We start from the raw sequence: 26,985 nt of genomic DNA, 5'->3' as shown, positions 1-26,985 counted from the left end.
TGCACTGTCGAGCGCAGATCCACTGAGCGCTCAACACAGACAGCATCATCAGAAGGAAAGTTGATAAAATAAATTAAAAATGTATTTTGTATTGTTCGATACATATGCGTACTGAACCGAAAGCACTGTATCGAACGGTTCAATATCGTTCATATTACGAGATAGGAGTATCGTTGCACCCCTAGTATCCACACAGCTATGGTGAAAATCTTGTTTTTTTTTAAGGAAAAGTTGTAAGTTGTAGAACTACCTTTAGGAACAGCTGGAAGTAATGGCTTTCTGCATGACTCTTCTTTACAATGTTGATTCTGTTCATTGATATTTGAAGGCCTTTTTTATGCACAGATCTCTTAAGGTTCCACACAGCATGGTTATGGCTGACTTAATAACTGCAAGCCCAGGTCATGTGCACTAATCATCACCTATCGACTACCATGCTTCATGTTAGATGTTTGTGCTGATCTGCTGAGTGTGGTTTTTGACAAACATGGTGCAGTACATCATGGGCAGACTTCTTCACTTTAGTCTTGTCTGTCAAAAAGGACATTGTTCCAGAAGTCTTGTGATTTGTTCAGATGCAACATTGCAAACCTATGCTTAGACTTCTTTTCAGAGAGAAGAGACTTTCTCCTGGAAACCCCTCTAAACATTTAAACCTCTACAGCACAGTGTTGCCCTAGAGCAACAGAAAGTCTTTTTAAGCCTCATGACCTGTACGTGTGAAGTTAAATGATGGAAACCAATGAACCATGAAATTTTGCATGCCCAGAAATTCTTTTTGTTGCCTCGGGCAACGCAGTGCAATCAGGGATACTTTGAGGGAGATTTTGATAACATTGTGTTTGTATGTAATGATATGTTATTTCATGCATTCGTGCGCAAATTTGTGCACATTTCACATGTTGCTGATGTGATGCTTCTTGCTTAGTGGGAGGCCATCAAAAGCTTTCTCCATATCAGCAACAACAGTTGCCTAGTCCTTGCTGGATCATTTCAAGTCAGTTTTAATTTTATAGTGCCAAATCACAATCACATCAGATGGTATTCCACACAGTTGTGAAGTTTACATTGGGAAGGCTGTCCAACCACCTGAGCTTCCGAGTTGAAATGTGGTCCAAAATACAAAATTGCATGAAATCTGTGCAAAGAGTTCGAGCCATTAGTGGGATATCTCAAAATTATGACGACAGGAGGAAGAAGCAGAGTCCCAGAGCTCCCATTCCAAATCAGAATCTCATCTCAGACAATATATTATAATATATCATTTTGGCCAACAGTATGTGACAACCCCATCACCCCAACCGATTAAGGCTGCCCCTCCCTGATTCTAGTTCTGATGGAGGTTTCTTCCTGTTAAAAGGGAGTTTTTACTTCCTACTGTAGCCAAGTGCTTGATTATAGGGGGTCATCTAATGTCAGGGTTTTCTCTGTATTGTTGTAGGTTCATGACATTACAATATACCACCTTGAGGTAATTGTTGTGATTTGACACAATACAAGTAAAACTGAACTGAACCGAACAAGGCAAGATGCAGGGTTCCTGGGTGCACAGAAAAACCAAAAGTGATGTGTATAAAGTGTAATGTCCACCTCAGAAGAACTGTTTTGGTAAGTTTCACACAGACTGACAGTCTCACAACAGTATAATCAATATGACATGATATTGTATAGGTATATAACATTTGTTTTAAATGTTATATACCTATGTGGTATGTGACTTTTGTTGCCATGATGCCAGGTCTCTCTTGGAAATGAGATTTTTAATCTCAATGAGATTTTTACCTGGATAAATAAAGGATTAATATTGCACAATTTGAACCTAAGCCTGCATCAAATCATTTATGTAAATATGTTTCACGTCTTTTCAATTCTCTGTTTCAACATTGGTCGACATTTTTGGAAGATTTTCTGAGGTCTTTTTGCTTTCTAAAAGTTGTGTAATGAATTATGAGATAATAATTTTCTCTGTGGTTTTATACCATTGTTGCACAAAAAAAATATCTTGGCAATAAAATGGCCCGAAATGAGTCAGAAAATGATGTTTAGCATGTACCATCAAAATGTGTGCAGTAGAGGGTTCAGGCATTTAACATGCCAACTGAGGCCAGTAGAGTCTGAGAAACAGCTCTTGTTTTCTTTCTTTCTTTTTTTTTGTAGTTTCTCTAAGCATTGCATGATTTGACTCTGGGGTGAATTTACTGGGATGTCTGTCTGCTCCTGGGAAAAATGGCAAGTTCCTTTTACTTGTGAATCCTCTTTCTCACTGTAGAATGATGGACAGGAGCAATTACTTCTTTTATTGATGTCATTCCTTTTTGGCATTGTGTTAACACACACCTGAATGCTTCAGAACAAGCTGCCAAAACTTCTGCGTTTACAGAGATGCTTACGCTTGCTGATGATCCATTAATAAAACGCATTTGATTAGCAGCACCTGGCTGCTTCTTACCATCTTAATTCTTATGGAAGCGGCAAAGCTGTACTTAGCTTTTCACAGGACTGCATAGACACCTGTAAAAACTTTCTGTCTCACACATATGCGAAGGAGAAAACATAATCATTTATAGTGATATGGTTTGTTTGCTGGCAATATTATTGTCTATGCATATATATATGCAAATATTTACATACTCTTGAGATTAACTCTCCAACCATGCCCGTCCATGTTCCGTTAGCTCCGGGAACACCGTAGACGCCGTCCCCCACCAGCCGGATGCGATACTTAAACTTGAGAATATCTGCCAGCTCCTTCAGCATGTCCACACAGAAGCCCTCATAGCGGTCATTTCCCTCGAGTTCTTGGTGGTTCTGTCGGAGCATCACATACGGATTCTCCTGAAAAAAAACAAAGGATTTGCGTTGCATTAGATCTCATGATTTTTAAGTGTGACAGCAATACAGAATTTTAGTTCTAGTTCTTCTTAACGTCTATCTCTAAACCCCTTTACTCCTAAATAATGAAGTAATTGCCAGAAAATGATTATTTTTTTTAACTGGAGTGTTAAAATACAAAAAATAAGTTAGTTATCATTTTCCATATATGAGTTTAAATTTTTACACTTTTTACTATATCCAGCATTTTTGGGTAATTTATTACCAAATCACCCGAGTCTTCCTTTAATGATCAATATCATTATTTTACTAAGCCTATCTAAAGATTTTGCAATGAGCAAGAATGGTGGAAGCATCCCACATGTCCTTTAGAGGTCACGGTTCACGTTGTTTACTGCCTTCAATGAAAACTGAGATTTGTGGCTCTGAAGCAGAGCCAGGCACTGAAATCAGCAACAAGGCAGGAGCATGCTAATCTGTTGTATTAACCAAAAACTGGATACTTTTCTTCTGATATCAGTCATACACATACACCTATTTACAACCTGTCTTTTAGCAAACCAACTCTCTGTTCGGCTGTCTGTCTATTTATGTCTTGTTTTGTCATTTAGTTGGTGCTGTAGGAAGATTTAAAGAGCCCTGCAGTGATGTATTTTGGAGCCAACCCTATTGTGCTATTTTTCAAATAATGCAACTGTCAGACTGGTGTGCTCAGGCTCCACTACATCACAAAAGAGACAGTGTTATGTACTTTTCCATCCCACTATCCCTGAACTTAGCTCGTGATTCCAGATAAACTAACTTCGTTTGGCAACTTGGCATCAAATAACGATGATTAAAGGTATCTAAACATTTTCTATCACTCCTACTGAAAACTAAAAGCTTTTTACAACAAAGAAAATTTGTATTGTTCGGGATATATGTGTTATTGAGTGCTTTTAACAATGCAGAAGGTATACTAGTTTTCTGTTTGTTTTAATTGTAGCTTATTGACTCGTTTTAACATAAATGCCTTCAGCGTATAAGACAGCCACGCGTGTAGACAACTGTGACATGGTTCAGGAGGGTAAAGCATAAACAGGAATAAGTGGTGCTGTATTTCGAGAGCTGGGGATGGGAGTGAAATGGTTTTGTCACTGCCACAGCTGGAAACACTTTGTAGGGTAGCTGGTTGACTACTGACGAATTTGTGCTGAATTTGGAGGCACTTGAAAACTCGGTGCACATCAGGTGGCGCAACAGTTATTAGTACTAAGACTTGCAATGTTGTCATAGCAACTGTTTGGCTCCACCTGTAAGGAGGGGTGAGGGTGGACATCGTGTTAATACTGTTGATTGAACAGCTTTGCTTCTTTCTTGGAGGAACCGGACAGTAGAACCAACGCTGCACATCCTGCACTGCTGTGATAAGACTGACAACAAAATGACTGCTGATCAGCTGCCTGTGTCTGCACCGCTCTTCCCCAAGAATCTGCATACAGATTCATTTTATCTAACCAGGCTCGCAGTTTGATTAAACAGACATGCTGTTCACTGACAACAGCCTCCAGTGTTTTATAGCAGCAAAACAGAAAGAAGTTGACACAGACAGCATTACAATATGCAGTAGTGTGAGAGTAAGCGGGTTGGCGCGTTTGCTAAAAGGTGAGACAATATATCTCACGGTGAACAGATCCGGAAATCAACTGATCCAAGTAAAAGGTATTGTTTGCAGCCAAAGCTGTAAAGCTTATTGTTGAATTGCATACTAAAGTTGTACAATTTACCAATGGGGCTCAGTCCAAAGTTTCAGGCACTGGACCCCAAATTGCTACAAGTGCACACATCTGTAGTTGTGTGTTTTATTAACAAAGTTTTTCAACCATAAAATAAATGCATGTGTGAATCAGAGGGTTTATAGTTCTGAATTATCTTATTAGCCCTCTGTCACACGTCCTAATGACTGATTGGTGACCCCACTCGTAACCACCGGTCTCTAAAGAAAAACATGTATTTCCCGAGCAGTTGGCAAGTGGTTATTGGAGGTTTCTGGTGACTGCTGGGAGTTGCTGTGGTTGATAAAACTACAGTCAAGCAGGCATAGAGTCCAGTCCCTGACCCTAGTAACCACAGTTTGCATGCAAATTGCTGACTTGTCTATAACACTTGCTAACAACTCACTGAGCGGTTGTAAAGTTGTGACAAATTTTACTAGTGTGTGAATGTGTGTGTGAATGGGTGGATGACTGAATGTAGTGTAAAGCGCATTGGGGTCATTAGGGACTGAGTAAAGTGCTATACAAATACAGGCCATTTACCTTTTACTACTGCTTCTGTGCTAACCGTGGTTGCCAACCAGTTTGTAGGACTGTGTGACTGAGGCAGGGGTATCACCAAGCTGGGGGTCAATGCCCTTAATCCTGTTTGCACTAATAATAAAAACAACTACAGATTGGGATTAAACATAACAAAAACAAAACAGGTGACTGAAGAAGACAAACCCTCGGTACATCATGGGAATCCCCCAGCAGCCTAAACCTACTGCAAGAAATTAAGGGAGGATTCAGGGTCACCTCATCCAACCCTAACTATATGCTTTAGCAAAAAGGAACATTTTAAGACTAATCTTAAAAACAGAGAGGGTATCCGTCTCCTCAGTTGAAAATGGAAGCTGGTTTCACAGAAGACGGGTCTGAAAGCTGAAGGCTCTGCCTGCCATTCTACTTTTAATAAAATAACTAAATAAGTCCAGAGTCTGCGAGCGAAGAGCTCTAATGGCGTGATATGGTAATAAAGTCATTAAGATAAGATGGGGCCTGATTATTCAAGACCTTGTATGTGAGGAGCAGGATTTTGAATTTGATTCTGGATTTTTACAGGGAGCCATTGAAGAGAAGCCAGTATAGGAGAAATATGCTCTCTTTCTAGTCCCTGTCAGTATTCTTACTACAGCAGTTTGAATCAACTGAAAGCTTTCAGGAAGTTTTAAGGACATCCTGATCCTAGAAGTAATGAATGAACTAGTTTTTTCAGCATCACTCTGAGACAAGATGTTTCTAATTTTGGGCGTTTCTAGTTTTGAAGATATTGCACAAATGGAAGAAAGCACTCCCACATATTTATTTAATATGCACATTGAAGGACATATGTGGTTCAGATTCCTCACAGTGTTACTGGAGGCCAAGGTAATGCATCTGGTTAGATACCATATTTCTATATTTTTAAGCCCGAGAACAATAACTTCAGTTTTATCTGAATTATCTGAAGCAGAAAACCAGAGGTCATACAGGTCTTTATGTCTTTAAGACATTTCTATTTTAAGACATCTGGCTTCATGGATAGATAAAGTGGGGTGTCATCTGCATAGCAGTGACAATGTATGCTATGCCTTCTAATGATATTGCCTAAGAGAAGCATTTATAATGAAAACAGAATTGGTCCAAGCACTGAACCCTGTGGAACACCATAATTAGGTAACACTTTGTGCAATCTGTAACCTCAGTGTGTAAAGAGGACTCTCCACTTACATGAACAAATTGGTGTCAATTAGATATATACAATTCAACCACTGCAGAGCAGTACCTTTAATACCTACAGCATGCTCCAATTGCTGTAATAAAATATCATGTTCAACAGCACTGAGCGCTGCACTGACGTCTAGCAGGATAAGCACAGAGATGAGTCCACTGTCAGAGGCCATAAGAAGATCATTTGTAACCTTCACTAAAGCTGTTTCTGTTCTGTGATGAGCTCTGAAACCTGACTGAAACTCTTCAAATAAACCATTCCTCTGCAGATGATCAGTTATTTGTTTTACAACTACTCTTCCAAGAATCTTTGAGATAAAAGGAAGGTTAGAAATTGGTCTATAATTACAATTGAAGAAAAAGAGTCTAAATAAATATCAGTTGTATAGAAAGTAGCTGTACATAATGTTACATCTGTGAGATGGTTTCAAGTAATTTTTTCTCTTATGGCTAAAATATTAACAAGACAACCTATGTGGGAGTAGCGTTCAGGTAGCTGTTAGCTCATTAACATCTTTTAACTGTAAAACCAGTCTGGCCTTATGTAACATCAGTAAATCATTTCATTTAAGTGTGCGTGAGCGATAATATTAACTGCTGAAGCTTAAGAGCAACTTTTAGTCACTTCACTCCTCCCTACAATTGCATAGCAAAGAAACAGTAACTTGAAAGGATGAATGTATTGGTTGCTGCTACAACACTTAATTAGGGAAAAACAAATTCACTTTCAAGCTTCTCGTTGATTTATGTGCCGTACCATATTTATTATATATGTCTTGTGTCATTAGAAAGCCTAGTCCCTTAGAGTAAGGCTAGAAAATATTGCCTTGTATCTCTCCATCCCACAGCGTTGACCTGGTTAAGTACACACTAATATAATCAGACCTGGAAACATCAATCACTCCAGTAAAAACCCCACAGCAATCAATAACACAGCAGGCTGTCTGACTGTTATCTAGCCAACACGTTTCTCTGCTTTTATGCCTCTGCTTTTTCTTCATTACTTTTCCTTGGTTTCAATTTATCCTTCTTTCTCTGAGCTTCCAGTTTTTCTATAAAAATGTCCGGTCCAAGCCGTACAACAATCAGTGCTCAGCTGCAGAAATAGAAACACAACTGCTCTTAAAAAGTCTGACTTGTCCAAAAAAACCCAGAACCCAAACAGACACTGAAAAAAGTGAAAAGACCACTTCCAATAAAAAGTTGTCAATAAAAAAGTCGAGAACAAAATAATATATATATATATATAAACGATATAAAAGCATGAAAGGCCTATACAAAATTACTAAAGGAAATTCTATGTGCCATCTTTTGCACACCACAGCAAAACAGCCGTATAAAGCTATGAGTTTGAAGCTATAAAGAAATCCAGACTTTTAAAGCAGCCTCTTATTCCCAAGCCATGAGGAGTCTGGTTGCAGACTGATAATGTCAGTGGAGGAAACACACTTTTACATATGCACAAGCAAGTGCGCACACACAGGCTGCCAGGTGCACTGGTGGGTGTTGTTCACATTCAGCTTCAGACACCACAGTGGAGTTTCCACTTTCTAAAACCTCAGGGTGTTCAAGATGTCTTCAGACAGCCCCTCCTCGCTTTCCTCTGCTGTTTTCTTATCCTTCTAAAACTTGCTCTCCTGAGCACACCAAACTGGCAGCTGAGATATAATTCTCTCACCGCGGCTGTGAAGTCCGTTTTGAAGAAGAGCCGCCGACGCCCTGACAATATTCGTTAAAAATACTGGGTCATTAGAAAAGAGGCCAGGTCACGTTAATTTTTCATAAAGCCACTGCGACAAAACCGTTTTGCTCTTTACAACAAATACAAATACGCCCAAGTTGGAAAAAGAAAGAAGGAGTACACATAAACTCTGAGAAATGGGGTCAGATCTCGTGTCTCTGTCTGCAAATTCATGTGCACATGCCTCAGTGCCTCTGAGCCTGTGTGCCAGTAAATCTGCCTCCGTGTCTGCTTTTATCAGCCGGCACTATGTGCACTATGTTGAATTTTTACCAATACGTATGTGAGTGGATATGAAAGCACTCAGTGACACAAGGGTACTCTGAAAGAAAACTGAAAAGGATGGCCGAGGGTGCTGCAGCTGAAGAAGTCAGAAAATGACTCTTCCAAAGAGGAACGTGTGGCAGGCATTAAGGACAAAAAAAGGGGACTGAGCTGGGATGTAAATATTGAGAAGTTAGGATTTTCAAAAGATTCGATTTTAAAATGAGGAATAAGACAGATTTACTGAACTCTGTGAGCACATTAGGAGCATTTTGACTAATTAAATAAATAATTCATTAACACCAAAGGGTATTTAATTATTTCCTAGTGGTATAACAACCACCTGTATTAAACAAACCAAGTGGAAAAACAAGAATATAATCCGAAAATCTTTTGTATAAATGAGCGCCAGAAGCAGTTAGTGTTAGATTTTTATGCAGCTTTACAAAAAAATGAAAACCAGATGTTGAAACAATGTTTCAGGTCATTGCTCCTGATTTGCAGCACTGTTTATCTTGCACCTTGCGTACTTGTGTTTGTGTGGTTGGAGTACAGGGTGAATAAAAATGTTCAGTATGTGTGATTTCTATCACTTGGGACAAACCTTCAAAGACAAACAAGCAGAAGTTAAGCTGCTGTGTGAGTCCAGCTCATTGATGCTCGCGTCTTCTCTTTACGATCACACCGGATTCGAGCATTAGCTCCTGGTTTGAATCAGGTGCTCAATGCTTCTTGAGAAGTTTCTTCAAAAACTTTAATGTATACCCACCCATCGGTCTGGCACTGAGACACTTCACAACCTGCGGTGTAGCTCTAGAAACACAGCAGCTACATGATCACAATGGATGTCAAGCGGGAACACTAAGAATTGATGCTATAGAACAGAAAAGAGATTAATCTTTTTATTTTTTGGTTTGTTTGTGTTTTGCTGGATGATGCTCTACTGTACTTCAGGACAGAGAGGAAATGCAATACCACACATAATATAAAACAATTTTATCTCCAGGTAACAAAGAATTGGTTTTTCTATTGCATCACCGCGACGGTGTAAAGACATTTTCACTAAGACCTCAACAGTGCCTGTAACAAACTCAATCAATAATTGCAAACACATGGCTTGTGGCCCTGCAGTAAAGTGATAATCAATTCTGCGACTGTAGTTTTTTTTTTTTTCATTTTTTCTGGAGCTGTTTGTGAAATTAAAGTGGAGAAGGTGACAGCTATATATAATGAGATTGCTCTGTAAGGCCCAGGTGGACACGTCAAAAGTTGCATTACAAAATAAGCTGAAAACGAACGGAGGAGAGCATCCTTAAAGCGTCTGCACAAGTGCACACAAACGCACACATTCTCCCAGGCCGGCGGTACAGGTAAGGAATTCTTATAGAGGCTTTCAGCTGTGGCTCGTCTGCCGCCCACAAGCGAGATAACAGCGACACAGCAATCACACCATGATGAATGAGCTGTGATAGGCACTGAAAATTGCTCCTTGGTGGCTTCCGAAGTTTGGTCCAGGGACTCTATATATCCAAAGTGAAATCAAAGCTCTGCGCTCAGCCAATTCTTTCTTTCACAGCCTCTTTCTGTTGTGAAAACATTGTCTCATTTGTACTCCAACTCAACCTCAACACGCACACATCTCTACAGTCCCCTGATGCCGTTCCCTCCTGTGCAAAATGAACCGTTCCGTTTGAATCCCTATCAGTCTCAATGAGACCACTGAGTTGTTCTTTGGCGAAATATGGCAATATGTCCTTCCCCTATTCCCAAGGATTGCAGCTGATAAGCCAGTTACAACAACACAGTGGGCCAATTGTTTCTGCTTACAGGGCTACTCTGTGCCTTATCATCTGATTCATCAGCGAGGAGGAGGAGGAGGAGGAGTTGAGCGAGTCATGTCTGTGTTCTGTGTTGTATTCAATGAGTGAGTGAATGATGTGCTGCTGACTAACAATCTGAATCTTTGTATTGTGTTTTTTTGGATTCTTTTTATTTCCTCTTGTGTGTTTCTATTAATTTTACCTCCTGTCACCTCCTGTCATCCTCTTCTTTGTTTGCCCCGTCCTTTTTAGTTTCACCTCTGTCTTCTGTTCCAGTTAGTTGTAATGAGTATTTATAGTTTCTCAGTTGAGTTTATCCACTTGATCAGCTCAAAGTGTCTCAGTGCTCTAGCACGTTTATTCTCATCACTTTTTGTTCTGGCCGAGTTTCCCTAGACTGATGCTGTATTCAGTTTGCCTCAGAAATTGGTTATCAGTGCTGGACGTGACGTCACTGCTGAGTTGAGTGCATTCCAGTAGTCCAGTAGGAAAAGGTTTTGCTCCTTAGGCACAGCACTAGCAGTACAGTGCAATACTTTCTTTCGCACTTAAAGATACAGCTGTAGCAGGTTCATGGAGAAATACACAACATTAGCGATACAGATAGCAAGTTTTAGAGTTTTACTAATGTTTTGTGAGCTAATGCTATCTTGGACTGTGAAGTCAGGGTTACTGGGGATGCTCTGACTTTCCCAGTTGAAAGTCATGAGTCAGGCACAGGAGGCACAGGCATGTGGGCACATGATTGAAAGAATGAAAGCAGAACCTTTATTAAATATAACCACGCTGAAACTCACTAAGGGCTAATGGGGACCTAAACACACCTGAACTAAATCAGAGTAACAAAGCAAGAGAAAGAAGCTTAACACAATGAAGGAGAGACGGAGAACTACCAGAAAAAAGATGGGACATAACCAAACATCCAACACAGAGATGGAAACTTGACAACAAAACACAGAATAACTGAAGCAAACTAAAGCCATGAAGTAAAGCTAGGCAGCAACATTAATTGACCTACAAATGCAAGATTAGCACAAGCAAAACAGCGCAACCTGCAAAAGTAATAAAACAAAAGCTCAGGAATAATACATGATGTTGTATTATTTATATTACATAACCGTTTGTTTGGCTCCTTAGCAAGGTACAGCACTAGCAGCTGGTTGGACACATTCATGTTACTGCCACATTAGAGGACACTGTGGAATATCTGTGGATATCACACATTTGATGTGACAGTCTGTCCATTTTGCAGAGGCCAATTTGCAGAAAACACACTAAAGTAGGTATTTTGTCATTTTCACAGGTCAGAGTAGTTGTTTTTTAATTAAAGGATCACACAATATTATTCAAAAAAGGACATTTATTAAAAAAGCTGAACATAGCAGCTCTGATTTGAATCAGCTGAGCAAACTAAAGGCATAGTTAGTTAGTTAGGTAGTTGGGACTGGTTACCTTACTGGTCCTACGGATCCAGGTGCACATTTGTTCTGACCGACTTCAGTGGCTGAGTAAGCTACATGGTTGCTAGATCAAGACTAGCAACCTTAAAATGGACATCCCAGAAACGTTCCTTACCTGGATAATCGAACAAAATCTTGCACAAATAGACAGTTTGTCTTTTAGAAGATACAGGAAAGTTTGAAACTTTTTTTGAATAATTGATAGAATTACTGATCTAGCTGAATTTTTGATTTTTTTTTACAAAAACTCACCATTTTTATTGAAACCAGATTGATAAACGACCCCATACTATGTGACAACATTGTGACAACATTGTGACAAAGTGTCAGAGTGTCGCTGATGGTTAATTACATTTTATTACAATTGCCTGGAAAAATGAAGGGGATACCACCTTAAGCTTCGATTTATTGAAGGAAAAGTTACCGAAAGATTTTTCAGTGATCACCAATTCATGCAGGAGTACAAAGTCTGACTACCAACCAGTCTGCTGTGCAGTGCAATGCTATTTCTTTTTCTTATTTCTTTTGCACTTAAAAACACAGCTGTAGCACGTTCATGGTTAGAGCCTGATCTTTGTGTATGGCTTACCTGGTGAGTCTCAAATAGAAAACAGTAGGTGTACAGTTCATATGCAGTACATATCATTTACATATGCATTTTACAGTTTTACTTATGTTTATGTGAACTGCTGAACTCAGGTAAAGTTCGTGTTTTTGGCCTGCTCCAGCTTTCTGAGTTGGAAGTCACGTGTTTTGTGAAAAATGTGGATCTAAAATGCAGATCTGAGGCTCAGAATTTAAAGAACAAAAAGGGAACCTTTGTTAAGGTAAAGCAGGTAGTCCAGCAGGCAGCAGAAAACCAAATCCAAACAGGGGATTGTTGAAGGAAGACTCATAGACAATGCAACACCAACAAAGAACTAAGGCAAAGTGATGCTTTAAAAACACACAGAGATGAGATGCAAACCAAGAATTGACATAGAATAAATAATAAATAATACTAGAAAGTCCACAAATGAAAAATGACCATGACAAGTGTGACTTGAAGGGGTGTTCCAGTCCAAAGTCCTGACTGAAAACTCAAAAATGACAGCAAACTTCAGATAAACGCTTGGCGGACCCAAACCCTGGGAGAGGTGATGAGCAGTAGTAGTCAAACGAACGCACCATAACTCTTTAGTCCATTAAAACTGTTGCATTTAGGTCCTACTTCTTGGAACATTGTGACGGTTTCAACTTGGACTTATTTTTCACTTCTGGAGTTCCCCAACAGCGCATTAATATCAAAGCTGCTGAAAAATACAACACAGGGGTGCTTATAGAGAGCCTTACATTATTCTCAAAAGGTTTGGAAAAGCCTTAAATATCCTCTCAAGTAATTAAAGTAGGTATATAATTACTGAAGGTTAATTTAGCACTGTTCAAAATGTGCAATAGCAACTGAGCTTCTGTACTGTTAAATAAATGTCATAGTTCAGGCGTTCTGCACACTGTATGACATGAATGACACGGGGAAAGGTTTTGCTGGTTTTGCCTGCAGCTTTTCAGTTCACCATTCCTCTTTTGAAATATCTACTGCGAAACCTGCGACATCCATTTTTATGCATGACTCACTGCTAATCATGTTGATATACTCATATGTAATAACCACGGGTTGATAAAGTCAGAGGCATTTGAAGATTATAAGACTCAGCATGTTTGAAGTTGAGTGCTTTTCAGATTGCTGAAGCATCCTCCCTCATACCTGCAGAGGCCGTATATGTTAACTGTATGAAGGCGACAGCCTGACTTACGCCGCCCACTTCCTCGAGTCTCCAAGTGGCAAAAATTGCATCAGTTAAACTTCTGTCTCTAGGTCTTTTTGACAAACCTTTTTCCCCACACAGCTAATCTTTTATTTATTTACCGTGCAACTAAGCGCATCTTAAATGCTTTTATGGAGAGACTTATGTTAGATTTGTATTGTTGGATTGTCATTTATGCTTAGAAATATATATTTATATATGCTTAGAAGTATATAATCATTTGTAACTTACTGCAAATATTTACCAATATCCTCATTTACAGATCATTGCTACGAGACGACAAAAATGCAGAGGGGACAGGACTTTTGGAGAGAGATAGCGAGGGTAGTCGGGCCATGATTGCAGGCATTTTCCGCACCTTCAAGCGTGTCCGTGCAGACAAGCTATAAACTCTTTTCGCCTTAAGATATGGCTGGACAAAATGCCACATGTCAAAGCTCATTCTCTAGTTTATTAAATCTGTTTTCTGTTTGCTAGGTCTGTCATTCCATAGAGACGATTCCAGTGTGCCCTGCAGTAACCCAAGCTTTTCCCCTGCTTTCCCAGCATCCACCTTCTCACGTGCTCCTAATGCCATCTTTAGCCCTGCAGTATTTATATTAATGCAGTTGCATTTAATCGCTTCTATTCAACTGTTTTTTTTTCTTGGACTTTGCTGTTGCTCAACAGCTGCCTGCAAAGATTCTAGTTAGGTGAATTGTACTTACATGTTTCTCAGTTGGGTGTTTCAGCACGAGATGTTTTACTGAGCTATAACAGCGTGAGACAGTTTGCCTAAAGCATGTTTTAGCTCTACTAATACAAGACTTGTCTAATTTGTCTGCCAAAAAAACTTGTGAGTTTCACAGAATTTTTGTGATTAGTCATTTTGAAATGTGTTTGGCCATTTGTGAAATAACGACAATCAGAGCAAGAGCAGTGAGAGAAATTAGTTTCCTTGCTTTTTTGTTTTTATATAATTTACTTGTGTTTAATCAATTAATTGATTAAATAAGTGAGTAATGAACCAGACACTTGATTTACTCAAGCACTGATTAAAAATAGTCCACATCAAGTGTATAATGAATGTTTTCATTGCAGGAAATATGTGTTTTTCTTTCTGAACTGTTTAAGGATTCTGATGAGTGACGATTGAACAAAGCAGATAAAGGAAGTTGCTCGAAACTGGCACCGCACCCTCCTCAAAACAAGTAGTTAGAGTAGTGAGAACTAGTGCTCACAGGGTCTATATTTACAACAAAGGCTGAGGATGGCTGACATGGTAAATTATTAGCTCCTGCTGATACACTCGGTACTCAGGGCAAAACAATTGAGCAGCATCAGATCCTCTGATCCCAAAAGGACTGAGTGTGGAAGTGAAAACACAAAATGGGTTTTTGATATGGTAATTGTCTGTCAACTAGAGAATGTCAGCCACATGTAGATCAGTCTGAGCTGAGCTAATAAAATGGCACAGAATACTGATGCGTGTGTGTGTGTCAGTGCGCATACAGTCCTTACCAGTATTGTTGTGATGATAAGAGTCGTGTTGAAGAGGGTGTCCGTCACATTGATAGATGGAAGCTTTCTCTCCATGGACAGTCCATCTTCAGAGTGCCACAGGCCAATCTGCAAAGTGAGCGTCCACGCGTGCGCGCGCACACACACACACACACACACACGCAAACAAATCACCTACTAAGACCATCAGCTGGAAAGGGCAACAGAAACAATCTATGCCTAATTCTCCCACTCTGTGTCTTGTCTTTAACGGAGACTCAGTGTGACCTTCATAAAAGATTTGGGCCAGACAAAAAGCAGTGGACGGATCGCCACAGCCTGAGACTGTGTGACGGCAAAAGTTAGTGAGACGACCGAGAGAGAAACAGAAATAACACTCGTGGCTCCTGCAGGAGTGCACACAGGGCATGTGCTCAATCAAGAGGCAACAGAATGCATTCATTAAAGCAATTACCTGCAAATCCTATGGCACACAGCCACATTCTCATTACAGCTTGAGTGGGACTTCACACCTCCACCTCACATGGTGTCTTTCCTTTCAATCTGTTTCTGCCATCTCCCGTCTCGTTCATTTATTTACTCGACTCAAGGTTGCCAATCCTGAACTCTATGAGGAGAGTCTCTACAAAGGCCTTTGTAAATCAGCCTCATGCTGCACTGTTTTACTGGGACAGACATGGAAAACTATGGTGAAGGATTTTCTTGGGTTCTCTAAGCTGTTAAATAAAAAAGTGAAAAAAGAAAATCCAAGGTTCTGCATTAAAAGCGTTGTTAAACTTGACAATTTACTTTCTTCCTGTACTTACTATGGGAGTAATGTTGTGATACTCGTGACATTTATTTCACAAACTGTCATTTCATCCATATGACTGACGTTTGCATGCAGAAGGTAATCCTAAAATCAAACAACGAGATGATGCGATCCTTTTTTTTTTTTAACAGTTTGTGTAATTTTTACTGACGCAGGTTATCTGTGGTTTAGATTTAATATGCGAGAGATAATTTAAGAGCTTTTCAAGCTCATCCTGCCTGCGATGTTTCCACACAGTCATTTATTGTTAAAACACTGTAACTGTTAGTTAGGGGAAAAGACAGCACTTTCAGGATTTGAATAAATATTCCTAAAAACAACAGTTTAGATTCAGACTCTGTCAGTGACAAAGTATTGCACCTCCTCTCAAAGGCTGTAAACAAATTATATCTCTCAAAACAATAATCAGCTTCACCTAATTAAAAATATTATGTAGGAGGAGTGAATGAGAAAATATAGTACCTAATTCAGCGGTGACACATTGTTGGCAAAATATAGTCGCATTCCTTGAATGAGCGCTTTGATTGCTGAACATGGAATAAAACCCTTGAGAATATTCCTGCTGGTCGGAGTCAGACGAGAGAGGACGAGATGTCAAAGTGATTGAAGTGTGATTAAAAAAAATCCAATAAACAGACTTCTTCAAGCTTGGCCCTGGTTTGTTTCAAGGCTAAATTGCCAAATTTCTCTTGAGATTTCAGGCCATTCGTGCTGATCTGTGCTACATTTGGAAGCCATTTAACTACTCTCCTAACACTGATAATGAATTCTGATGTGATATATATCTAAACTAGAAGCGAGAGCTCCCAGACTCAAAGATTTCCTTTGAGAGTATATGATCAAAGAGATCTTGCCTTCCATTTCCTCTGGTATACTTGTTGGGAGAAACCGCACCTTGCTCTCACAAATAGACTACAGCTACCCAAACTGCCCGCACCAACGCACTGCACACTCTGCACACTCTGCTACTGATGGCCTCGAGAAACAGAGGGGGGGGGGATGTGAACATACTGCAGCATGACCAAAAAGGGGCCAGTGAAATATGCTGCTCAGCAATCAGCGTACACAATCAGCTGTCAGAGCCCGTGGAGGTGGTGGGATGTGGGAGTCTCTGGCTTGGCTAGGCTCAGCAGGTGTCACGAAAGGTCTGAGCATGGGGGTGACTAAGAGGGTAATGGGATGAGGTGGCACCGTGACTCTGGCCCAAGAAGTGTAGGTGGAGAGTGAGAGTAGCAGATGAGCAGGGGGAGAGGTAGCCAGGAAGGGAGAACAAACATATGCTGGAAGCGCAGGAACTGGCCGTTTGGTGGCCCTCCCCTCGACTCTGCTAACGCTAGGAGGGGATAAAGTAGAGATGTGCTCCCCGTGAGTCAGATTTCAGAGGAAGGCATATGCATGCATTAGCTAATGTAAGCAGGAACTCAAAACACACTGTGACATTTAACAAAGAGGCTGAAAATGTTTAATGCTGTAATTATTCTTGAGACATTTTGCTATACATTACACTTTACTGTTGGTTTATGCAGCAAAAAATGGTAGATTCTCATTATTTGGTATAAACTGGATGAAAAGATGAGAGCAAAGTGTCTAAAAGTTAGAGAGATGCTACTAAATAACTAATTAAAGTGATGAAGTATTAATCAGTGAGCACCACAGTCTGCTATTAATCTGCAGGCCAAGAGAGAACATCAGTAACCTTACGTGTCATTTCCCTCAATATGCATTTTCTAACAAGTGTGTAAGCTGAGTAAACTGTAAACCAGAGGGATCCCTAACCATTGCATGAATCCCGATGAAGTAACAATATTGAACCATTGCATAAAACGTCGTTATACACACAGCACAACCCGAGAAGCCATTAGACTCACAAGCTTTTATCGTGAAGAGAGGAAACAGCTCATTGCCATTCACCAGACTGTTTGTGTGCAACACAAGGGTTGTATCCTGATGTTTCTCATATGCTGTGCCATTAATTTGGTATTTGCACTGCAGTTACTATAAATTAATACTGCGCAGTGCATCCAGTGAATCTAGGAAATAAATTCAGGCTAAATTCGGGCTGCTGATGAAAAGCCTGCACCAGAAATGAGGAAGAACAGGATGTAAGAGAGAAGGGATTGGGTAAGAGCACAAGGAGAAGACACAGAGAGAGAGAGAGACACATAAAAAGATGCAGGGGAATGTCAATCACTTACTGAGTGGGTGTGGTGAGACTGGCGAATGGAAAGAAAAAAAAATATCAATGAGAAAGTATAAGAAGCAGCCACCTAGGGAGCCAGAACATGAAAAAGCGACAGCAACAGGGAGACTAAAAAGAGAGAGAAAGTTTGTGTTTGAGTGTGTGTGTGTGTGCACGCTGAGAGGAAGAGAGACACAGAGAGACTGACAACGACACTCTGACACAGTGGAACGACACGTCCTGTGAGGGATTACCCACGGTTCATTCTGGAACCTGGAATTACAGCACGAGGAAAAGATTAGGGTGGCTGCTCACTGAAGCGTCAGCATTGGCTGATTTTCCTGTCAGAAAAATGCTGCATCCAATAGGGTGTAGCGAGACTGTGCCGTGACAGACACATCCATCATATATGAGAGAAGCAATAGTACCATTATCAAGCATAATGTCATACAGCCCACTTACACTGAGGCTAAAGCACTCAGGTGTCACAGCGGTGCAAATGAGTTTGGGACGACACTGGAATGTGTGGCTGCGTACTTGCGGGTGTGGGGCTGACGAACAGGACTATCCTCATGTCTGTACTGCGGATGCAAAGTATTCTCGCAGGAGATGGACTTACATGGCAGCATTTTGCTATCTAGGCCTGAAGAAAATATGCTGAAGTAGATGCAGTTTCTGCCTATCAGCGGACATTTCCACCAGTTGAATCAGCAACTAGCTGCTGGTAAAAACAGCGGGTAGTTATATTTAGAGCGTGCTCACTCTGCTTCACAACAATTGCATTGTTCAAACGAAGTACCGGCGTTCTGTGTTTGTGTGTGCAACTGTTATGCATGTTTTCTCTGTGGAATAGTGAGTGGGAAAAGTTCTTTTTTTCCCTTTTTTTTTCTTACACAAGCTCTCTACCGTATGACTCATCATCAGCAGGAAAGCGACTAATCAGGGTGGTGCCGTAGGCAAACTTCAGGGGCTAGACAGACACAGGTGGTGGTGTAGGTGGTTGGATATGCCATACATTAAAGAGAGGACTGGGTAAACCACACAGTCGTGACTCTGTTGCCAAGTGATGAAAAGGAGCTACAAACTGTGGCACTTCTAGCTGTTATTTATTTCTGGTCAAGAACTCTCTAATCTCTGGCAGTGAGGGAAAAGTGATGAAAAAGTCAATCTGGTTACATTTTTAAAGTCTGTTGTTTCATAATCGCATAAACTGCGACTTGTGGTATTTTTTTTTATTACTTCCAAACACAAACAAATGCATCGTGTTATTAAAGATTTGGTAATTCATTCCCGAGCCTGTTTGCAAACTCATTATTTGGCATTGTGATGAATAATGCCATTGCTAGTTCAGTAGTCGTAATGAGACACAAGCTCAGGGTTGGAGATGAGCTCCTTCAGTTTGCAGAGCAGATCTTCAAAGCAGTGCTGCATACTCTCCAAGTGGTACATCCCCTGTAGAGAAGTAAACAAACAATGGATGCCCCGGCAGCAACAGTCCCTGCTCAGGCTGTGCACCCAGACACTACGGACTGCCCAAATGTCTTCATCGCTAATGATCACATCAGCAGAGAGGTACCAAAACAATGGGGATGGATTCAGACCTTTAGGGGTGTGCTGCAATCTCAGCTTGTGAGCCAGCTCTTTTCCAGATTATCACTCTTGTGCAAAAGCAGTGAAGGAGAACAATATGAGTGGAGATTTTATGTTATCTGGAGTTATGGAGATAAAGCATCCATTCCCATGGGAAATTTCGTAGGTCTTTCCCTCTGCACAATTACTGCAGCAGCAACACACTCTCAACCTGCCTGTTTCCTTTGACAACCTACTATTTAATGGTTATTCAAGAGAAATAATTTTAATTTTAGCAGATTTGAGACTTTACAGGTTCATATATAAGTGGGATTTTTAGAGTCTGCTTAATGAAGGACATAAAAAAATTAAGCAATGTTTTTATGTCCTGCATTTTTTATGAGGTGAACATAGCACACTTTTGAAATATATCTTAATAAGTTGAAGCATAAATGATTAAACACATTCATGGTTGAGGTTGTGACTTAGGTTTTAGTGAGGAGAAGCACGGAGGAGTAGAAGCGGGAAGCTTGACAGTAGGATCGACTGCATTGCTAGAGATATTTCTTTCATTTTTGTGTCATATATACAGTCCTGTGAAAAAAGAAGTACACCCTTAGTACTTCCATAGTATTTAAGATGGTAAGTGATGATAATCACTTTAACACGTATGTGATCGATCATCAGAAAGTGTGAGCAAAAGCACAGGTTTTGACAGTTTGCTAGTCTGGAGCCAAAATCTTACCACGAGCGCCCATCCCGGCAAATTCAATCCGAGATCAGAAGGTGCAAAGCTCATAAAAACTGCAAAAAACCTCCGAGAGCTACTTACTCTACAGTGCTCAGTCAGCATCTTAAATGTTGAAGTTCATTAGAGGTTTCAATCAGAAATTGACTGAACAACCTTTCTTGTTTGGAAGGGTTGCCAGAACAGGACATGGCAACACAGCTTAGGTCTGCAAGGCTGCGTCTGAACAAACCACAAGACTTCTGGAACAAAGTTCACTTTGGATAGATGAAACCAAAGTGGACTTTTCTGGCAGTAACACACAGTGCCATGTTTGAATGAACCAAACACAACTTGATGATTCAGTCTTTGTCTTGTTTTGCAGCAGCCACGGGACCTGGGTACCTTGCAGGTGTTAAACCCACTTCTGTATACCCTTATTTATCCCTTACTGACTTCACGTCTTTGCTACTAAAGGTGGTTCTACAAGCTATTGAACCATGGGGTGTGCTTAGTTATCACAGTCTTCTGAAAACTTTCTTTTTCACATGGATTCATAGAGATATTTTTAGGCTTACTCGCTTAAAAAAGTCTAAAGGAAGCATATACTGTAAATAGGTACAGTAGAGCAAATGTCAATGTTATACTGACTTTTACAAAAAGTTACAAAATACTAAAAAAAAAAAAAAAAAGCACAGCGATCACGTAGAATGTGAGTATGATATCAAATGGGACTGCTTTGAAGAATTCACCGGGATTGTCTGGAGAGCAGAGAATGCCCGGGAGAGAGAACAAATGAAACAATACCTATACAGTTACAAAGCATCTTTGGTTGTTCTGCACCTACATTAGAGTATATTGAGATTCTGGAATTCAAGGGTGCGCTGGATAGACCGATAAAAACTTAGACACAGCGGCAAACTTGTCGGCACATAGGCACATAGGCACTCAGGCACAAACACATAAATTTGCATGTACATGCATATTACACACACACACTCACTCACACACACGCAGCCAAGCAACACATACACAGCCTCACCCAGCCTTGAAATCCGTTAAGACTGGGGATCTTGCAAAACAGCTCATCCATTCTGCTTTTGATCTATTCCCCATCTCCAGCCTGCAAAGTGCAAACTGAGAAAAACAAAAGAGGAAAGGGGACTGCTGTACGTCTCCCAGAGACCAAACAAAGGCTAGAACGGGAGACACACAAAAAGGATGCCGGTGTGTGAGTCTCTTCTTCCACAAATTCAATATGAATTTCAATATGCAGTCACTGATTCAGCACGGGGAAGAACATTTTGAGAAGATTCAGGAGGATTGCACTGATTTTGCATTTGATTGCTTACAATTCAGAATGCCTTGCTTTGAATGGTGCCACCAAATGTGCCTGGAACTTGTTTCTTGCACTCAGGGGGTGGGTGCAGATGTTTTAAATCTTATCTTTGAGAGGCTGAAGAATTCCTTCAAGGTTTCTGATGAATCTTGGCCAAAAAAAATAGTGAAAGAAAAAATATCCAGAGGGAGAATATGTCAAAAGACAACAAATGTGGCTTGTAAACAATGCTGCCTAGCTTCCCCCTGTCCCAGGCATTTAAATCAACAGCTGTATCATAAATCCGACACAGTCTCCAAGTGTGCTACATCCTTGCGTGTATGTGTGTGAGTGCGAGAGAAAGAAATAAGCACGTCAGATAGAGTTAGTCTTGTAGTTTTATACAGTGTGCACACACGCTCGGTGCACAGATCAGCACGAACCCATTCATGTTAGGCCAGATATTCTAATCACACTTCAAAAGTGATACATTAAATTACATTTGTGACTTGCGATTAGCATTCATCCACACTCAAGAAAATTAAATGAAAATGAAATGAGGAGAAATGTAATAAGAAAAAGACTTGCTAGCAGACAAGTAGCATTCTCTTAGAATTCATAGCTTCTCTGACCTCCAGGACTGTGTGCAGCGCTCATAACAGAGACAGCTTTGTGCGCAATAAACTAGAGGGGACAAAGCCGCTCGTAACCAATCCACAGTTTAGTGACATTAGCAAGAGGCCATGTAGCTTTTCTACTGTAACTAAACTTTATGTAACAGGTTCCTACACCAGGGCACTTTTTTCTCCCCCTACACTAAAAGGCTTTTCCAAACCTTTCCTCTATGTTTACATGGTGGTATGATAAAAAAAAAAAAAAAAAGTCAGTGTGCGCTGATCAGAGAGCATCACTAATGCTGGTGAGATTAAAGCAACATAAAAAGAAGGAGCTACTCTGGGGAGGACTGATTGTTAAAAAAAACGAAGAAAGCATGCAAAAGGTTGTTTGAGGAAGTGATAAAAAGGAAAGTGTTTGCTAAAAATCACAAAATTTAATTTAAAATTTGACAAGGAGGATTTAAACATCTAAATGTCCTGGGGGAAAAAATAACGTATACTTTTAGTCTTCACAAAAATCCCCTCAAAAAAACAACAACAATGAAACGAACAACAGGATGTTTAAAAAACTACACACACACACACACACACACAAACCCAGCTATAGCAGTTTGATGCTAAGAACAAATATTTGGTCCTGCGTTGCTTATGAATGCTGATACTAGGATATAGTTTGCAACACATATAGTAAGATACATTTAAGAAAAGCCCTTCCAGCAGGATCTTGGATCCACTCCTCAGAGATGCTCGGCAACATTTCAGGGCCAATTTTATTTTACAGTGAAATAATGCAGCTGCATTGCATACTGGCAAAGAAACGTGAGATTTATATCACAACAATGTGTTTTCCCCTGCTGGCAAATAGCAGCTTTAGCTCAAACGAAGACCACATACTTGCTTTGCTGCCATATTTGTTCCTGTCTGGAGAGCCGTTCTCATGGATTTGAAATTTCACAAGTTATTTATGGATTTTGAAGAATGGGGTGTCAAACACAAGGCCCGCGGGACCAGAATGGGCCTAGCAAAAACACTCCAATCCGGCTCACTGGATGGCATTGTAAAATGTGAAGGGGGGCATTAACTTTGGAAGTCTTCTAACTTTTCCTACTGATAAGACCTCCCCCCAATGGCTCATACTACACCAAAGTAAGGAAATAATAATTACAGTAAAACTAAAACTATCTACAATAGAAAACTCAGCTTTTTACAATGGGTAGTTAACACGTAGTTAAAAGAAAGGGGAGTTTCTTTGGTACGACCCACTTGACATCAAAGTGGGTTGTGTGCGGCCAACGATGTAAAAGGAGTTTGACATCCCTGTCAGATCAGGTTTTGAGCCTAATAAAGACCCAGGAGCAAAAGTTGGGCCAGGAAATATACAGCACCAGAACACCTTGTTTAAAGAGAACATTTTGAGGTCCTTTATTCTATTAAAACAGCTAGACTTGGTGTAAATGCGCTGCTACAAAATAAGATATCAGCGTTCCCTCTTATGTGGACACACACATGCTTGAGTCGCACAGCTGCAGGAGATCAGAGGCCTGCCTCACTTTGTAAACATACTCTAACCTTAGTGGCAGCAGATCTAGCAGCGGTCCTTGTGTATTTAGACCATGTATGTCTATCAGACCTGGTTAAGATGTACTCATCTCCGCTGGAGCCTGAGGCAGAAAAAGAGATCCAAGCCACGTCATGGTGTGCTGAGCTACACCAGGCCCTATGATAATGCCCTTCAAGGAAAGGAAAAAAAAAAAGGGTGTCAGCCCCCCCCCCCAATCCTCTCTCCCCCATACCTGTCCCTCTCCCTCACATTGCAGCAGTGGATGGAAATTGAATTGAGTACATCTGCATCTGCAGCAGCGGGGGCAGTTAGAGTAATAGTGTTCTGAGAGATGGGTTGGGAGCAAAGAAAAGGGGAGGGGAGGTAAAAAGCAGATTGCCATAATAAACGCAGGAGCAGTCCTGACAGAAAATAAATAAATCCAATAGAAAACGGAAAGAAATTGTACGAGCACATCCACCCTTTAACGGGGGGAGGTATTTGTGTAAATAACACAGCTCAAATAGCTCCATGCAAATTGAAGTGGTGCCCACTCAGTACGTGTGCGTGTCCGAGAGTGAAAGCATGTGCCTTTATGCGTCTAGGGTATTCCAGGCACTCAGCATTCCCCTCAGATAAAGGGAAGCAGATGAGGATAAAAAGAGCCTCCTCTTACTTCATCACTTCCGTTGCCTTGCTCCATCTTTAAAGACCTTGACACAAGGACACACGGGGACTATAGTTTATTAAAAAAGCAATCTGGCTGTAAATGTTCGAATGATAATACAGGAAATTGGAAAAGGTCTACGGAGGCTGGTCTGGATGATTTAACAGTTTATTGATGATCTCGCAAAGATTCACTATATGTTCGGCGGGATGAAGAACCAAAAAAACAAAAAGATTAAAAAAAAAAGAAAATCCATATCCAAGATAAAGGAAGGCGCACAGCAACCGAGGACTGTTTATTTACATCAGCAAAACAAATGGTTTGAATAGTGGCTGCCACACATGAAACTGCGCGAAATGAGGCAAAATAATCAAAATAAATTTGACTGTTGTGCCAACAAAAAAAGAAATTGGTTCCATATATTTGGATCAATCACATCACTCCTTTTGCCCAATCGTACGTAATCTGCCCCGATTAGAAAGGCATGAGTTGGGGAAGTTACTCGGGGTTACCAGCTTGTGCAGATGTTCGGGCTGGTGGTGTTTCTGTTACCATCCATCCATTTTCTTCTATTTATGCAATTCAGGGTGGTAAAGGTGGGGCACACCCAGGACAGGTTGCCGATCTCTCACAGGGTCAACACACAAAGACAACCACGGTCTATTTAGAATCACCAATTAACTTAACATGCATGTCTTTGTACTGTGGGAGGAAGTTAAGAGGACCCAGTGATAACCCACACAGACAGAGGGAGAACATGTAAACTCCACTCCACGATCTTGTTGGTGTGAGGTGACGGTTACTAACCACAGCACCACAGCACCGCCCGTTTCTGTCCCATCAGTTTTAACAATGAAAGGAAAGAACTCCATTTCTCAACATGTTTTTGAGTTATGTTTATGGTATGAGTCATGAAAACAAAGGAGAGTTTCAGTCACTAACAGAGCGCTTCAAATTCTTTTGTTGTTCTTTGACCTTTGAAAAGCTGAAGCAGTTTCCGCTCAGCTCAAATACCAATACACAGCAACCTTGGAAGCCTTTTAAACGAAACACACACGCCCATGTATAACTGTCAAAGTCAAATCTTGCACGCAAACTGTGCCAAGCAGCTTTGGACTCAATAATGAGAACAATTTGCCTCAAGTCATGCTGCAGTTGGCCTTTAGTCTTTCCCACTCATGGCCAGCGTGTGCAGGTCTAACATGCTCTTAACTGACTTCCAGCATCATGGTCTCTTTCAGCCACCACCTCAACAGTTTCTATTTCTTCCTCCCTTTCCTCCGCCCACCCCTCAGGTGGCTTCCACGCTAAAGAAGTGATTTAAAGCCTCCATTAAAAAGCTTAATGAGCAATATTCTTCCTTCCAAGAAGTCGCCAGGAGAGTTTGCAGCTCACCATGTGCATGTCGCACGTACAAACACATACAAATACGCAGGACACCGAAAGGCTTGTGCAGCTTTTATAGCACCCTCTTCTGCATTCTCACATGCTCTCACACAACAGAGCCTAGCAGTAACAGGCAACAGCTTGCCTAATCCAAACTGCAATAATTACTCATTTTACAGCTTCCTCCAATTAACCGGCGTGCTGCTGTCATTGAGCTCCATGCAGAAAATGAGGGCCAGTCCACAGAGGCTAGGGGGAGCTGGAGAGAGAGAGCGGCTGGACCGTAGAGTCAGTCTGTGCTGCAGTGTGTTTGTTTTGGAAAGGGTTTGTGCCCCCGCTAAACCACCATAAATGGTGGTGGGCTTGTTGTGTATGATTGTGTACAGAGCCAGGAAAGCGGGCAGCAGGGGATGGGACCAACCCCATCAATGCTTTCACATAAGCTCTCACAAAAACACACAAACACACAAGTATGAATAAAAAAGGAATGCATGCAGATGAAGACACGCAGGCACACTGGCTGGTGGTTGCTAGATCAGTCAGAGGTCCTACAGCTGCTGTAGCCCAGTATCATAAAAAAATGGGAACCGATCCTCCAAACAGCAAACTGCTGTAATCCACTCCAGCAGGAAACAGTGTCATCATTTGATGCTCCTGGAGAGAGAAGAAAGCAGCCGGCATTCAAAAGAACAGGTTGAGTCGCATTATCTATTTGTATATATCCAGATTGATAGTGTTTTACAGATTAACCCCGGTGTTCACACCATCTGGAGAGTACTCCCCCAGAAACATGTTCACGTTAAAATGCAAGCCAAGGAGTTCTTTGTGCTGTACTTCTTCATCTAACTCATTACACAAGACCCACTGTGGAACAGGATTACCCTGTGTCTTAAAATGAAATGATTAGTCATTTCAGTCGGAAATATGGGTGGAGGTCATTGTCATTGCCTTTAATATTAGGTCTGGTAGAACAGGAATGAAAAAAACAGAGCCCCGGCTGTTATTTTCTGTGCAGATTATAATTTTACCGTTTCTGATTTTACAGCTTTGTCTTTGCCTCTTTTCTTTCTGTCCTATTTTTCTCTTGCGCGCCCTTTCTGTCTCATTTACTTTCTGCCTGTCAGCCTCTACCCTCATCGCTCATTTTTCCTCCCCTCTCGCCCCTCACCTGCCTCTCTCACCTCCTCTGAGCATTAGTGTTGGTGCCTCGGCCAGAACACGGACAAAGTCATGCCAACTTCAC

General features: G+C 40.8%; 1 protein-coding gene across 4 annotated transcripts in view; it reads right to left on the bottom strand.

The window, feature by feature from the left end:
- The window catches only part of grik4 (glutamate receptor, ionotropic, kainate 4), a 330,883-nt gene that overhangs the window by 21,599 nt on the left and 282,299 nt on the right, over positions 1-26,985 (bottom strand). For all 4 annotated transcript variants that reach the window (XM_040008873.1, XM_040008871.1, XM_040008872.1 and 1 more), the window contains 2 exons: positions 14,929-15,036; positions 2,632-2,835 (listed from right to left, as the gene is read on the bottom strand). In XM_040008873.1, coding sequence (XP_039864807.1) covers positions 2,632-2,835; positions 14,929-15,036 — 312 coding nt within the window. The remainder of the gene's footprint in view (positions 1-2,631; positions 2,836-14,928; positions 15,037-26,985) is intronic.

Source organism: Simochromis diagramma, unplaced genomic scaffold (assembly GCF_900408965.1).
Source record: "Simochromis diagramma unplaced genomic scaffold, fSimDia1.1 OVJJ01000344.1, whole genome shotgun sequence".
Lineage (NCBI taxonomy): Eukaryota > Metazoa > Chordata > Actinopteri > Cichliformes > Cichlidae > Simochromis > Simochromis diagramma.
Note: the sequence above shows the minus strand (reverse complement) of the source record. Positions and strands in the feature narration are given on the sequence as shown.